The sequence below is a fragment of the Bubalus bubalis genome, chromosome 6 (assembly GCF_019923935.1).
Source record: "Bubalus bubalis isolate 160015118507 breed Murrah chromosome 6, NDDB_SH_1, whole genome shotgun sequence".
In the NCBI taxonomy this organism is placed as follows: domain Eukaryota; kingdom Metazoa; phylum Chordata; class Mammalia; order Artiodactyla; family Bovidae; genus Bubalus; species Bubalus bubalis.
The window spans coordinates 50,989,844-51,006,409 of NC_059162.1; the positions used below are offsets into that span (position 1 = coordinate 50,989,844).

General features: G+C 38.3%; 1 protein-coding gene across 13 annotated transcripts in view; it reads left to right on the top strand.

Moving 5' to 3' along the window:
- The window catches only part of EVI5 (ecotropic viral integration site 5), a 242,191-nt gene that overhangs the window by 201,800 nt on the left and 23,825 nt on the right, over positions 1 to 16,566 (top strand). For 12 of the 13 annotated variants that reach the window (XM_044944678.1, XM_006061325.3, XM_025288256.2 and 9 more), the window contains one exon: positions 3,355 to 3,450. The exons of the other annotated variant lie outside the window; for it this stretch is intronic. In XM_044944678.1, coding sequence (XP_044800613.1) covers positions 3,355 to 3,450 — 96 coding nt within the window. The remainder of the gene's footprint in view (positions 1 to 3,354; positions 3,451 to 16,566) is intronic. 13 annotated transcript variants of the gene reach the window in all.

The window sequence follows — 16,566 nt, forward strand, 5'->3', positions numbered from 1 at the left end:
TAGTCATTTAGTCATGTTCTACTCTTTGCGACCCCATGGATTGTAGCCTACCAGGCTCCTCTGTCCATGGGATTTCCTAGGTAAGAATACTAGAGTGGGTTGCCATTTCCTCCTTCCCAACCCAGGGATCGAACCTAGGTCTCCTGCATTGCAGGCAGATTTTTTACCATCTGAGCCACCAGGGAAGCCCTTAAATCAGCAGAGGCTAAAATAAGTATTTTTGTAACAAATCCAAGAAAGCTAATTTGTGAGTCCTTTGCATAGATCTCCATATATTCTGTTTCATTATTTCTCATGTTCAAAGTGCCATAATTTAAGGTAGAAAATGTGTCATCTATTGTTGTGACTCTTGAGCATCCAATTCACTCAGTCTTTCATTTAAGTGTCCTTATCCAGGAAATAGGAATAAAAATGTCATCACTGACTCAATGGACATGAGTTTGAGCAAGCTCCAGGAGATGATGAAGGACAGGGAAGCCTGGAGTGCCACAGTCCTTGGGGTCGCAAAGAATCCTGCACGACTGAGGGACTGAACAACAACAGTTATACACCTTGTGATGATTACATGTAAAGGGCTTAGAACAATTCCTAGCTCATTGTAAGCCTGTCTTTCTCTACCACCACTCCTCCAATAGAGAAGCTCTACAGAAAATTGAGTAGCTATTTTCTCAGTTGTTCTAAGGATGATATAAAGCTAGTACCATTTTAGATGCATAGGAGGTAAGTTGGATCATTACATACAAGGATACTTTAGGCATTAGGGCTTAATTCCTGTCATAAGTAATATGAGTTTATATGTTCAGTCATATCCAACTCTTTGCAGCCCTGTGGACTGTATGTAGGCCAACAGGCTCTTCTGTCTGTGGAATTTTCCAGGCAAGAATACTGGAGTGGGTTGCCATTTCCTTCTCGAGGGCATCTTCCTGACCCAGGGATTGAACCTGTGTCTCCTCCATTGCAGGCAGATTCTTTACCTGATGAGTCATTGGGGAAGCCTGTGGGGGAACCTCAATTGTGAAGGCCTAATAAGTGCTCAAGATATGTTAGCTTTTATTTTTTTGGTTATAAGTGACAGATCCATATTCAAACTGGTTTAAGTAATCAAGAGATTTTATTGGTTTATATAAATGAAAAAATCGGTAAGGAAGGCTTCAGAGATGGTTTGATTAGGATTCTATTTTGGTATCCTTGCTGTTCTATTGGTTCTGCTATCATTTCTCTGGCCATCGTATTAATATTTCTAAACTTTCAAAAGAATTTTTGTCTCAAATATGGGAATATGGCTAAAAACCATAAGGTGTCTTATGTATGTATTTTGAAGGACCTGCATGTTTGAAATATAGTAATTGTTAAATTAATTCTTTTTTTAGATGATTATATGTGTTTAAATGTATGAGAAAAGTTTTAAAGCCTGTGGAGTAGGGAATGGCAATCCACTCCTGTATTCTTGCCTGGAGAATTCCATGAACAGAGGAGCCTGGTGGGCTACAGTCCATGGGGTCACAAAGAGCAGACATGACTAAGCATTAACACTGACTAGACAGAAACAGTAGTAGTTCTTTTGTTGTTGTTTAGTCGCTAAGTCATTTCCAACTCTTTTGTGACCCCATAGACTGTAGCCTGCCAGGCTCCTCTTGCCAGGAAATTTCCATGGAATTTCCCAGGCAAGAATCCTGGAGTTGGTTGCCATTTTCTTCTCCAGGGTATCTCCCCGACCCAGGGATCAAACCCACATCTCCTGCATTGCAGGCGGCTTCTTACCACTGAGCCACCAGGGAAACTCAATTGTTTTTTTACCTCTCTACAAATATTAGTTACATCAAACTGCTTCAGCAGGCCACATTCCAAGAGAAGGTTTTTAAGTCAAATTTCCATAAGAAAAAAAGAGAGGGAAGGATCATATAGGAATAACTTGATGAAAGGATTGCAGAACAGACTAAAGGGTACATAAGAATGAAATGAAGGTGGCAGGAATAGAGTAACACAGAAGAGCAGTCTTGTTGGGGTGGTTGCCATTACTCTGCAAAGGAGCTGCCCATCCTGTTGCCAAGGCAGTTCTGGCTAGTTCTTCTTTTTGCTAAGGATGTTAGGGGGAGGGCATGTGGAAGCAAAGTAGAGGCTGCATGTGATTGCAGTCAGAATTCCAAACCAGATTATGTCCAAGGTCCCTTCTTACTGTGAGTGGAAAGACACATTTTCCACGTTGGAAAATGCTCTTCACTACAACCGATCACACTCAAGGTAATTGTACAGAACCTAAGGCACCTTTTACAACTTACTTTTAAGTAACTGATAAATGTTTAGATACCACTAAGATAACTTTTACAGGAACTCCAAAATTCTCTCAAATCACAATGTATTATCCTTCTGCTGCATGCTGATATTGAATGATCTTCAAGTACTATTCTTGAGATAATAGCAAGTGTAGAACAGCTTGTATGGTGTCTATAGTATGAGTAAAAATATGTGTGTATACATGTGAAGACTACATGAAAAAAACTGTTAACAGTGGTTGTCTCCATGAAAAGAAACTGAGTGGTGACTATTGAAGGTAAATTGGTACTTTTCTGACATCAGGAGTTGCTCAGTAGTTTTCAGTAGATGTCTCTGGATCAGAGCTTCTTAACATTTTAAACATCAGACATGGCCTCCTAAACAAATAATCTGAAGACACCAAAAACAATCCTGTTTTTTTCCCTTTACCTTACAAGTTCATTTGTTTTCAGGTGGTATAAGAAAAAGGCAGTTCCTCCTCTTTCCAGTCTGTCTCCCTGGAAAATGATTCCAGCATGATTCTGTAACTAGTTCTCAGGATTAGAGCACCTTTTAATCACATTGCTGAGCTAATTAAACAGAAGCTATTCAGAGCCATCTTCCCCTTGTAAGAGGGTTTTGAAGAACCTTTTCTCTTTTTTTTTTTTTTTTCTTTCTGTCCCCCAGCAAAAGCAACTTCCTACTGTAATTGTAGGAGGCTTACCACTTTCCCAATTAAGCATTGAATCTCTTATGGAATGGATAGAAAAGCATTTACCCTCAAAATGACTTAATAAATGGCTTTCAAATTCTAGGGTAATTTTTTTTCACTAGTAGACCCTTTTCAATTATTGATTTCTAAGAGTCTCTCAAAAGGTACAGTTTATAAATTGTGTTAATTATATTAATACAGTTAATCAGCATTATTTAGAAATAGTATAGTTTTCTATTAATTTTACAAAAATAGCTTGAGAATATATTTGTTCAGAATTTAGCCAGTTAAAGGATATGCACTTTATGCTGTCCTGAATCTTCAAATACTTGAGTACAGGCTGTGAAAATTGTCCCTTGATTTTGCTTTGTTATATTGTCACAAAACAGAAAGAAGAAGGAAAGCTTCAAGGACAGCTTAACAAGTCTGATTCTAACCAGTACATTAGGGAACTGAAAGATCAGATAGCAGAGCTGAATCATGAGGTAAGTGATAAATTTTGATCGTCACATATTTCTTTCTTCCTTCCTCTGTATTGTAACAACACTCTATTATTGCTTATGATTGACTCTTTCATGGTAAATATTTTTTGTGAATCTTTGATTATTATTAATAATAGTATTTTAGAAGATTATCTTCTTTTTAACACACATTTTTCTGTTCTAGTATTGAGGATTTGTTTTCCTTAAACCTCGTTAATCATATCTGAAATGATCAATTAATGTTTATATGGCAAATATTTTACTTTTTTATTGAGATCTGAAAACACTTGATTGTTTGCCTGGGTTTCAAAGTTACTTCAATTAAACTAAATTTTTCTTCTTATCTCTATAGTAGATTTGTGGTATTACCGTTGTGACTAAAGGGAAGTCTTTTTTACTCTTGTCTTCTTTTTCACTTCATAGCAGTATTACTGAGATTGCAAAAAAGGATACTTGCCTAATATCAGTTAACAGATTTCTTAGTATCTGAATACTTTTTAAACTGGCACTAACTTGAATCTGTGAGAGTCAACTCATGAAATTTTCAAGTAGTTTTTACTAGATAGTTTTATTATCCTAGGTAATTTAAATTATTTAAAATAGTGTGTTTTGTTAGAGAGACACTTTTTAATTAATGTGATTCTAGGTCAGTTTCCTTGGGTTTTTTCCTAATGATAACTATCTAATTAAACATAAATGGAAAAGTATGCTTCTTATATTGAACTATTTGTACAATAATATTTATTCACAGTGATTTGAAGGGGTAACATAAACCTCGCTTCTTAAGAAAGAAACTCATTTTCTTCACTAAATTAACTTAACCTCAAAGGAAAAAGTTTGGACATTACCCTTTCCTGGTATTACACTCTTCAGTTAAAGTCTGTATTTTGGGTAATACCTCCTGGAGGCAGTCAATCTAAGTAAATTCTGAATGAAAAGGAAAAAAGCTAACAAAAATGATAAATCTTAGATGTGGTTTAATTTAATTTGCCTTGAAGTTTTGTAGGTCTTTCCTATAAATACTGATTTTTCAGCTGTGATAGCATTTGAGGGATCCAAGATCATGTATAATCTTATTCATGTGAATTTTTTTATAATCTGATCTGATAGTCATACATGAAAGAACAAGTTACAAATAAGCATGTTCTAGAGATTCTTATTGAGAACCCTAGGGATTATTCCTTACATTCAAAAGATTTTCTCAAAGAAAATTATGGCTGAAATAAATCAATTTCCCATTTATAATTTTGACATCTAGTGATAAGGAAATATATCTTAACTAAAAATAATGATACTCTCTCCTCATCAGGAATGCCAGAAAATAGTTAACATGAGGTTTAACTTTAATGTCAGATTTTTAGGTGTGGCTTGTGAAAACAATCTTTAATTTTAGAACAGTTTGTGATAAGATGCTAATTGGGTGATTCAGAATAGGCCAGAATCGTGGGCTTAAACAAGTCCCAGTTAGAAAACAGTCGAGAGGAGAATGAGTATAGTTGGGGACCACACTCGCAACCCACTCCAGTATTCTTGCCTGGGAAATCCCATGGACAGGAGGCTGGCAGGCTATGGTCCATGGGTTGCAAAGAGTGGGACACAGCTTAGCAACTAAGCAGCAGCAGCAGCAGGAAACCACACAGGCACACAGAGGTGAGAGTGAGTATAGGGTTGGGAGTGGAGGAGGCCAGGTTTGATTCAGAAGTAATGTGACTGTGTTGGGGAAATAAAGTTAGACTGAATAGAATAGTTTATGGTTAATATTCAAAGCTAGAAGAGATTAAGTTTGCTAGATATTGTGAAACCACTATAGGTCTTTAGTTGGAGACTTATTTTCATTATGTTTTTGGAGCAAATTTTAACAGTATTCACCTGTTCAAAGTTTCATAACTAAAGAAAGCATAAGGGAAAACAAGTGAAAGTTTAAACTGAGATACTGGCTGTAGTTGACTTAGTACAAAACTTACTATTTATTGGCCAGCTTCTTGAGAGATTTAAACAAATCTCACCTTTTTATTCTAGTGATTTTTTTTTTTTTATTCTTGTGTATAGCACTTCACAGTGGGGGAAAAAAGACAGATAGATAAACTGAAGTCAGTCTAATTGCTCCAACTTAACTTTTGTTTGTGTGCTAGAATTTGCTAGAATCTTTGACTTTCAACATAAGAATTGACTTTTAAGTACTAATGCTGTATTTGAGCATGTGACTGTTAATAGTTACTGTGTTAGCTGATTTTTGTACTTCTCTAAATGTTGAAGGAAATATTGAAACAGCTTTGCAGATTCATCTTCCTGAAGATATAGCAATGTTGTGCATGTTCTAACAGCTATGACCACTTAGCATAGTTGTCTGTATGAAATGGTAAAGAGAATTAAACAAGTTATTTTTCATGAATGGCTGAATATATTGTTAATCCATAAAGTAGCAATAATATATACTGTTTATTGGTCTGTCACTCAAGCATGGTGTCAGACACTTCATATTTATTATTACTAATCTTCATAATAATCCCATATGATGGTAGTATCCTCAGTTGAATAGATGTGGAAACAGACTCAGAATGATTAAGTGACTTTTCCCAAGATGACACAAATAGTAAACGATTGAGCCAGGGTTTAATCCAGAGGGGCCGATCTTTTCTGTGCTACTTACAGGGAGTTTAGATTAGAAAACAATATTTAAAATCTTAAGAATATCAATTAGTGACCATATTTTAACCGTGTTGTCCTCCTTGACACATGAATTTGCATATATCCTGTAAGTAAATTCTGCAGCTGACCTAGTCACAAGAGCTCCCTATCTCTCTCTGTTAGCATTGCAAATAGAGATTTATATTCATGTTCTGCAGCTTACTATCATCCATCCACACACCTTCTCTGACTCCCAACCCCTGTGATTCTTACCCTTACCACCTAATTTTGCTCCTAGTATTACCTACCTACCATAGAAATCTTTTAATTTGAAGCCTCTTACCCTGCCAAGAGCTTCACAGAAGCCACTATGGAAGCTCTTGCTGCCCCAGACCTGGAAGGGGCTGTGAATAAATCCTCTCCTAACCCTACGTTCTGTCCTCATGGCAGACATAGAAAAGACCCAAGGTCCCAATTTAAGTGCTTTCCTTTCCCTGTCTTCCCACCTTCTGCCCTTTCATCCATCTGTCATCACAGCACCTACTCTGTACTAGGCACTGGGTTTAGAACTGAATATAAAAGAGATTGAAATACAATTCATAGCCTCAAGGGACTCACAGTCTAACAAAGGAGATTGTTGTTGTTCAGTTGTTCAGTCCTGTCTGACTCTTTGCAACCCCATGGACTGTAGCATGCCAGGCTTCTGTGTCCTTTACTGTCTCCCTTCACTGTCTCCTTCATTGTTTACTCAAACTCATGTCCATTGAGTCAGTGATGCCATCCAACCATCTCATCCTCTTGTCAACTTCTCCTCCTGCCCTCAATCTTTCCCAGCATCAGGGTCTTTTCCAGTGAGTCAGCTCTTTGCATCAGATGGCTTCAGCATCAGTCCTTTCAATGAATATTCAGGACTGATTTTCTTTAGGATTGACTGGTTTGATCTCCTTGCAGTCCAAGAGACTCAGGAGTCTTCTCCAGCACTGCAGTTCGAAAGCATCAATTCTGCTGTGATCCAACTCTGACATCCGTACATGACTACTGGTAAAACCATAGCTTTGACTAGACGGACTTTTGTTGGCAAGGTGATGTCTCTGCTTTTTAATATGCTGTCTGGGTTTGACGTAGCTTTTCTTCCAAGGAGCAAGCATCTCTTAATTTCATGGCTGCAGTCACTGTCCATAGTGATTTTGGAGCCCAAGAAAATAAAGTCTGTCATTGTTTTCATTTTTTCCCCATCTATTTTCCACGAAGTGATGAGAGCAGATGCCACTATCTTAGTTTTTGGAATTCTTTAGCTTTCGTCATGAGACTCTTTAGTTCCTCTTCACTTTCTGCCATTAGGGTGGTATCATCTGCATGGGTGGTGTCATCTGCATATTGGAGGTTATTGATATTTCTCCCAGTAATCTTGATTCCAGCTTGAGCTTCATCCAGCCCAGCATTTCTCATGAGGTACTCTGCATAGAAGTTAAATAAGCAGGGTGACAATATACAGCCTTGACATACTCCTTTCCCAATTTGGAACCAGTCCATTGTTCCATGTCAGGTTCTAACTGTTGCTTCTTGACCTACATACAGGTTTCTCAGGAGGCAGATAAGGTGGTCTGGTATTCCCATCTCTTGAAGAATTTTCCACAGTTTATTGTGATCCACACAGTCAAAGGCTTTAGCATAGTCAATGAAGCAGAAGTAGATGCTTACCTGGAATTCTCTTGCTTTTTCTGTGATCCAACAGATGTTGGCAATTTGGTCTCTGGTTCCTCTGCTTTTTCTAAATCCAGCTTATACATCTGGAAGTTCTTGGTTCAAGTAGTGCTGAAGCCTAACTTGTAGGGTTTTAAGCATTACCTTGTTAGCATGTGAAATGAACAGAATTGTGCAGTACTTAGAACATTCTTTGGCATTGCCTTTCTTTGGGATTGGAATGAAAACTGACCTTTTTCAGTCCTATGACCACTGCTGAGTTTTCTGAATTTGCTGACATGTTGAGTGCAGCACATTAACAGCACCATTTTTTAGGATTTTAAATAGCTCAGCTAGAATTCAGTCACTTCCACTAGCTTTGTTCATTGTAATGCTTTGTAAGGCCCACTTGACTTTACACCCCAGGACTGACTCTAATGATCACACCATCATGGTTATCTGGGTCATTAAGACCTTTTTTGTACAATTCTTCTGTGAAATCTAGCCACCTCTTCTTAACTTCTTTTGCTTCTGTTAGGTCCTTACTGTTTCTGTCCTTTATTGTGCCCATCTTTGCATGAAATGTTCCTTTGGTATTTCCAATTTTCTTGAGATCTAGTCTTTCCCATTCTGTTGTTTTCCTCTATTTCTTTGCATTGTTCTCCTAAGAAGGCTTTCTTATCTCTCCTTGCTATTCTTTGGAACTCTGCATTCAGATCAGTAAATCTTTCCCGTTCTCCTTTGCTTTCGCTTCTCTTCTTTTCTCAGCTATTTGTAAGGAAATAGGCATATAAACAAATTGTAATACATAATCAAAAGTATACATTATAGTAGATACCATTTGTTCAATAGTCGTTCTGTGTCAGACACTGTACTAAGTATTAAACTTCCTTTATTTCTTTTAGTCTTCACAGCAAGCTTCTGAAGTAGGTAGCATCATTCTTATTCATGCTTTACATGTCATAAGGACTTCCCTTGTGGCTCAGATGGTGAAGCGTCTGCCTACAATGCAGGAGACCCAGGTTCGATCCCTGGTTTGGGAAGATCCTCTGGAGAAGGAAATGGCAACCCACTCCAGTACTCTTGCTTGGAGAATCCCATGGATGGAGGAGCGTGGTAGGCTACAGTCCATGGAATCACAAAGAGTCGGACATGATTGAGTGACTTCACTTTCTACATGTCATAAAACTGAGGTTCTTGGGTATTAAATAACTCCCCATGGTCATACACTAGTCAGTGACAGAGGTAGGAGGTTAGACTACATAACTTTAAGTCCACCTATGCACTTAATTCCTGTATGCTAAATAGCCTCCTTTGAAACATAGTGGGATAAGATGGCAACAGCATCTGGGCTGGGTTTTGAAAAATTAAACTTTTTCAGGAGGTTCAGAGGTCAGGAACATTTAAGTCAGAAGACATAAAGCTATAAGTTCCAGAAATGAATGAGCCGTCTGCTTCAGCATTTGATCCATCTTCTTACAGCTGCCAGCCATGAAAGACAAACAAAGAATATCTTCTAACTGCCTGGAAAGGAAGATAGAAGGAAATAGAAAGTTAATCTCATTTAGAAGCCAAAAGAAATGTACTTAGAAGTCATTGGGTATTGACATATTGAGAAGTATAATCATACAGTTCAGCCACAGTATCAATTGATGAAGCTTTTCTGGGTTCCTTTAAGCCTTGCTGTCATTTACAGTATTTTTTTCATGTGAAAATGCTCACCAAACAGCTGATCTGGAAATGTTTTTGCAACACAAATTTTATGTTTTAACTTGTTCTTGGTGCTGATGTGTTCTGGTAGATCTAGGAATAGGTAGATTTATTCCAGACTGAAGATAGTCCACTTATACTAAAAATTAAATATTTCCCCATTATACAGCTTTGCTTAATTTTTTATGATGTCTTAATAAAATAGTTTTAATGTACTTTATATCCTTAAAATCCCACAAAAGTAATTCTAGCCTAATCACTTAGTAGCTTTTCTTTTTTATTTTTTTAGTAGCTTTTCTATATAAAGCAGATATTCCCTATTTTTATTAAACTTTCTGTGTGGTAGTTGCTAAACCAGATATAGATCTTTTGGATAACTGTTTTAATCTTCACGGTTATCCTGTAAAAATTGTTAATATTTCCACTTTATAGGCTCAATGAGGCTAAATAATTCATCTAAAGTTACATAACCAGTAAGTGGCAGAAGCTGGAATTTAGGGTCAGGACTTCTAGTCAGATTACAGTGCATTAAATAAGAATGAAGTAAAACCAAACATATTGAAGTAAAACCAAGCCATATATTTTTTAAAAGAAAGAAAAGAATTAGAGCATTTTTTATTCACTAATACCATGCCTTGTTCCAGATAGGATAAAGGAAGTTTGCAAATGATTTAAAAAAAAAAAGCAAAGTGTAATTTTGTGAGAAAAAGTCAAGAACACTAGGAATGTAACATGTAACCTTGAATAAGACCAATACAAAATCACATACCACAAAAGTATCTTACACATTTTTATCATGGGCCTCAAGCTTGGCTCGAAGAATAAGGTTTTCAGCAGTCAGCAGAAAGGGGAAATCTGGTCACTTTAAACTTTTCATAGTGTCTTTGTGATAAAACAGACCAGTTGGTTAGAAGAGCCACACCTGTTCCTGATACTAAGACCAAGCAACAGTTTCTTCATTGCTCTTTCTGTGATGGAGACCTTCTAGAATGAGTCCACCAGCTATTATCCTTAACATTCTGCAGTCATTTGGGTTCATAGTCATAAAAATTGAACAATCTAAAGAACACAAACTTCTAAAACTTTTCTATAGAAGTATTACTTACAGAAAGGTGCCCAGGTGACAAGTTTACAGCTCAGTAAGTTATCACAGAGATCACATCCATGTAACCACCACCCAGGTCCAAGAGATAGACTGCAAAGCTCCATTCATGCTCTCTCCCATCCTGTCTTCAGTCATACCCTCCTCCTCAGAAATAACTATGATCTCAACTTCTAATACAGTGGTTTAAGTTTTTAAATTTTATATAAATGACTTCTTATGGTGTATCTTCTTTTGTGCCATGCTTCTTTTGCTCAAAGTTGCTAGTGAAATTTAACCATGTTATTCTTAAATGTAGCTCTAGGTTATTCATTCTCATTGCTGTGTAACTTTTCTTTATATAAATATACCACAATTTATTTATCTATTCTGTTGGTGAATATTTTAATTACTTCTGTTTTGGCCTATTAAGATCATTGCTGTTGTTTATTGGGCTTCCCACGTGGCCTCAGTGGTAAAGAATCCACCTGCTAATATAGGAGATATGGGTTTAATCCCTGAGTCAGGAAGATCCCCTGGAGAAGGAAATGGCAACCCACTCTAGTATCCTTGCCTGGGGAATCTTATGGACAGAGAAGCCTGGTAAGCTACAGAGTCAGACACCACTTAGTGACTAAATAACAGCAACAACAATGTATACTCCTGTGCGCCATAAAAGACAGTTTTCATTGTTCTACATGCTTGTCAGCATGTGGGATTGTCGGTCTTTATCTAATTTTAGTGACTGACTGTGAAGAGGATTCTCATTACAGTTTTAATGAGTATTTCCTTAATTACTAATAAGACTGAGTACCTTTCCCCTAGCATCCAGAATAGTGTTGGCATGTGGTAGGTACTCCATGAAAATGTTTTTAGTGAAGAAATGTTTGTGGAAGGCTTTGCTGATAAGGTAACATATAAGTTGTGATAGGAATGCTAAGGAGCTTCTGATGTGCAAAAAAACAGTGAAAAGATCATTCCTGGCAGAAAAAACAGCTAGCACAAAGAAAAATGAAGTGGACTTTTGAGAAACCATACTAACGTGGCTCGAATATAGTAGAGAATGGGAAAAAAAATAGTATGAGGTAAGACTAAAGAAAGAGAGTCAAATCCTATATAATGTTCTGTAAGCCAGGATCAATCATTTGGATTTAATTTTTGGCTAAGCAAGAATGATGTGATCTGATTTGCCCTGCCTGCTATGTGGTGAATTGGTTGTAGGAAAGTAAGAATGGAAATAGGGAGGTTCATTAGGAGGCCATTAAAATAGTCCAGGTAAGAGCAGAAGTGGAAATCTTAGCGCGGTGGATGTTTTAGAGGTAGAGAACTTGCTGGTGGATTGTGTGAGGAACATGAGAGAGAGAGTAGTCAGTGACTCCAGAGATGCTTGACAGTTGAGTGAATGGTTGGTGCAACTTACTGAGGTTAGGGAAGGTAGAAGATCCAAAGTTTTAAGGTTGAGATTCCTATTAAACATTAAAACGAAAATAGCAGGCAGACAATGGATATGTGAGTATGAGGCTCTAAAAAGAGATCAGGGGCTAAAAATAGGTTTATTTGTCATTGGCATATAAATAGCATTCATCGATAAAGAGAAAGGGGGTCTAGGAGCAAGTTTGTGGTGCTCCTCACCTTTAAGGTCAAGAGAGCCAGCAAAGGAGACCAAAATCACCAGTGGGCTAGGAGGAGATCTAGCAAGGGTGAAGTATTCAAGAGGCTCCCAAAAGGAGACCTTCAAGAAGGAAGCACTTCAACATAGTTGTTTCCTAATCCATCTGAAGAATGAATTTATTTAAAGTGATTTTGTCATCCTTTCCCATGATTTATCAGAAAAATGATTTATGAAAGAACTTGAGAAGGAGCTGTGATTTGTCAGTTGACACCCTCTTGAAGAAATTAGAGAAATGCTAGCTATTTCAGGACAAGATTGGCCAGAAAATAAGAAAAAGGAAAGAATTATTACAGGGTACTCTTAAACAACTTACAATCTGGGTAAACGGAACCAACCTTCTTTCTAAGAATAGTCATTGTGCCGGCTTCCAAAAAGTCTTCTGTCTTCCTGTCTTCTTTGTTGGTGAGGCAGGTTTTTAAGTTAAGTCATTGTATGTCACTAGAATCTTCTTTTGTATCTTCTAACCAAGTAGGAAATTAGGAGTTTCTGTAAATAAAAAGAAATCTAAACAAAGCCCTTACTAAAGTTTGGCTTTAAAAATGTTTATACATATATGTATAAACTCTTTAAGTTTTTAAATTCTGATAACTCTGTTTATGTATACCTAAGCTATGGGTTTACTTAAGTATCTATCAAAATGTATTTTTGTTTTATTTTTATTCATTTTTAAAATTTATTTGTTAATTTTGGCTGCTCTTCATCTTTGTTGGTGTTGCAGGATATCTCTAGTTGCAGTGAGTAGGGGGCTTCTCCATAGTTGCCGGGTGAAAGCTTCTCAATGTGGTGGCTTCGCTTGTTGCAGAGCACGGGCTCTAGGGCTTCAATAGTTGTGGCTTGTAGGCTCAGCACTTGTGGCACACTGGCTCAGTTGCTCTGAGGCATGTGGGAGCTTCCTGGAACAGAAATAAAAACCCATGTCTCCTACATTGGTAGATGAATTCTTAACCATTGGGCACTAGGGAAGTCCCTAAAATGTATTTTTACTGTTCTATTTCAAATCCTGAAAGATGATGCTGTGAAAGTGCTGCACTCAATATGCTAGCACATTTGGAAAACTCAGCAGTGGCCACAGGACTGGAAAAGGTCAGTTTTCATTCCAATCCCAAAGAAAGGCAATGCCAAAGAATGCTCAAACTACCGCACAATTGCACTCATCTCACACACTAGTAAGGTAATGTTCAAAATTCTCCAAGCAAGGCTTCAACAATACATGAACCATGAACTTCCACATGTTCAAGCTGGCTTTAGAAAAGGCAGAGGAACCAGAGATCAAATTGCCAACATCCGCTGGATCATGGAAAAGGCAAGAGAGTTCCAGAAAAACATCTATTTATGCTTTATGGACTATGGCAAAGCCTTTGACTGTGTGGATCACAATGAAATGTGGAAAATTCTGAAAGAGATGGGAATACCAGACCACCTGACCTGCCCCTTGAGGAACCTATATGCAGGTCAGGAAGCAACAGTTAGAACTGGACATGGAACAGCAGACTGGTTCCAAATAGGAAAAGGAGTACGTCAAGGCTGTATATCGTCACCCTGCTTATTTAACTTCTATGCAGAGTACATCATGAGAAACGCTGGGCTGAAAGAAGCACAAGCTGGAATCAAGATTGCTGGGAGAAATATCAGTAACCTCAGATATGCAGATGACACCACCCTTATGGCAGAAAGTGAAGAAGAACTCAAAAGCCTCTGATGAAAGTGAAAGAGGAGAGTGAAAAAGTTGGCTTAAAGCTCAACATTCAGAAAACTAAGATCATGGCATCCGGTCCCATCACTTCATGGGAAATAGATGGGGAAACAGTGGAAACAGTGTCAGAATTTTATTTTTTTGGACTCCAAAATCACTGCAGATGGTGACTGCAGCATGAAATTAAAAGACGCTTACTCCTTGGAAGGAAACTTATGACCAACCTAGACAACATATTAAAAAGCAGAGACATTACTTTGCCAACAAAGGTCCATCTAGTCGAGGCTATGGTTTTTCCAGTGTTCATGTATGGATGTGAGAGTTGGACTGTGAAGAAAGCTGAGCACTGAAGAATTGATGGTTTTGAACTGTGGTGTTGGTGAAGACTCTTGAGAGTCCCTTGGACTGCAAGGAGATCCAAACAGTCCATCCTAAAGGAGACCAGCCCTGGGTGTTCATTGGAAGGACTGATGCTGAAGCTGAAACTCCAATACTTTGGCTACCTCATGCAAAGAGTTGACTCATTGAAAAAGACCCTGATGCTAGGAGGGGTTGAGGGCAGGAGGAGAAGGGGACAACGGAGGATGAGATGGCTGGATGGCATCACCGACTTGATGCACATGAGTTTGGATGAACTCCAGGAGTTGGTGATGGACAGGGAGGCCTGGTGTGCTGCGATTCATGGGGTCACAAAGAGTCGGACATGACTGAGTGACTGAACTGAACTGAAACATTCTTAATATGTTTAGTATGAATACTCACTTTGTTATCAAACTGGAATTTTTAAAATAAGAATCTTTGAGAGTCCAATGACAGATGACCCTTTGGTACTGTTCAAGTCTTTTTATTTCCCCTTATATTCTTCGGTATAAAAATAGGCAATAAAAATCACTTGAATTATTTTTTTAAAAGATGCAACAGCAACAACTTTTTAAAGACTCCTTGACTTTGATCTAAGCATCAAAATCAGAATAAAGGTAGAAAGACCCTGAAGCTGGGAAAGATTGAGGGGAGGGGGAGAAGAAGGTGACAGAGGATGAGATACTTGGATGGCATCACCAACTCAATGGACATAAGTTTGAACAAACTCTGAGAGATAGTGAAGGACAGGGAAGCCTGGCGTGCTGCAGTCCATGGGGTCACAAAGAGTTGAACATGGCTTAGCGACTGAACAGCGAGAGTAGAAGAGAACTTAAGTCATTTGACTCTGTAGGTATGGGCAGCTTTTTTTTTTCCCTCTCTCTCTCTCCTTTTGGTCTAACCAAACGCCTTTGTTTTTCTTCTTCACTGGATGCTTATTCTATACTGACTGTTTCTACCAGTCTTTATTTCCTTTTAAATCTTGCAAAACTCTAGGTATAGCTAGTTTACAGAGTGGTAACCTAGATAGAATTTACATTCTTTCCAACTGCTTTGATAACAGCAATCTGAATCTGGAGGCAGAAATAAGAATCAAAAATAGTATTTTCTGTTTGCTCTGATGGCCATTGATAATTTTAATTTTAGAATTATTGTTTAAGAACTTTTCAGAATGTGAAATTCATGCATCTTTTTGGAGAAGAGCATGGTAACCCCCTCCAGTATTCTTGCCTGGAGAATCCATGGACAGAGGAGCCTGGTGGGCTACAGTCTGTGGGGTTGCAAAGAGTTGGACACGACTGAAGTGACTTAGCACACATGCATGCATCTTTTTACAGTGAAAAGTGCTAGTTTTCTCAGTGTAGGAGCTTCTTAATAAAATAAATTATTTCCTTCAACTTGTTCTTTCTTTAGCTAAAGCAATATGAAGTGCAGGAGCTCACATAAGCCTCAGTGCAAGTAAATTCGTTTTCTCTGCTGTCCCCACCCAAAAAAAGGTCCTATGTAGATAATCAGTTCAGTTCATTTCAGTTCCGTCGCTCAGTCTTGTCCGACTCTTTGTGACCCCATGAATCGCAGCACACCAGGCCTCCCTGTCCATCACCAACTCCAGGTGTTTACTCAAACTCATGTCCGTCCAGTCAGTGATGCCATCCAGCCATCGCATCCTCTGTCATCCCCTTCTCCTCCTGCCCCCAATCCCTCCCAGTATCAGTCTTTTCCAATGAGTCAACTCTTTACTTGAGGTGGCCAAAGTATTGGAGTTTCAGCTTCAGCATCAGTCCTTCCAGTGAACACCCAGGACTGATCTCCTGGTGGATGGACTGGTTGGATCTCCTTGCAGTCCAAGGGACTCGCAAGAGTCTTCAACACCCCAGTGCAAAAGCATCAATTCTTCGGTGCTCAGCTTTCTTCACAGTCCAACTCTTACATCCATACATGAACACTGGAAAAACCATAGCCTTGTCTAGACAGACCTTTGTTGGCAAAGTAATGTCTCTGCTTTTTAATATGTTGTCTAGGTTGGTCATAAGTTTCCTTCCAAGGAGTAAGCGTCTTTTAATTTCATGGCAGCAATCACCATCTGCAGTGATTTTGGAGCCCGAAAAAATAAAGTCTGACACTGTTTCCACTGTTTCCCCACCTATTTCCCATGAAGTGATGGAATTGGATGCCATGATCTTAGTTTTCTGAATGTTGAGCTTTAAGCCAACTTTTTCACTCTCCTCTTTCACTTTCGTCAGAGGCTTTTGAGTTCCTCTTCACTTTCTGCCATAAGGGTGGTGTCATCTG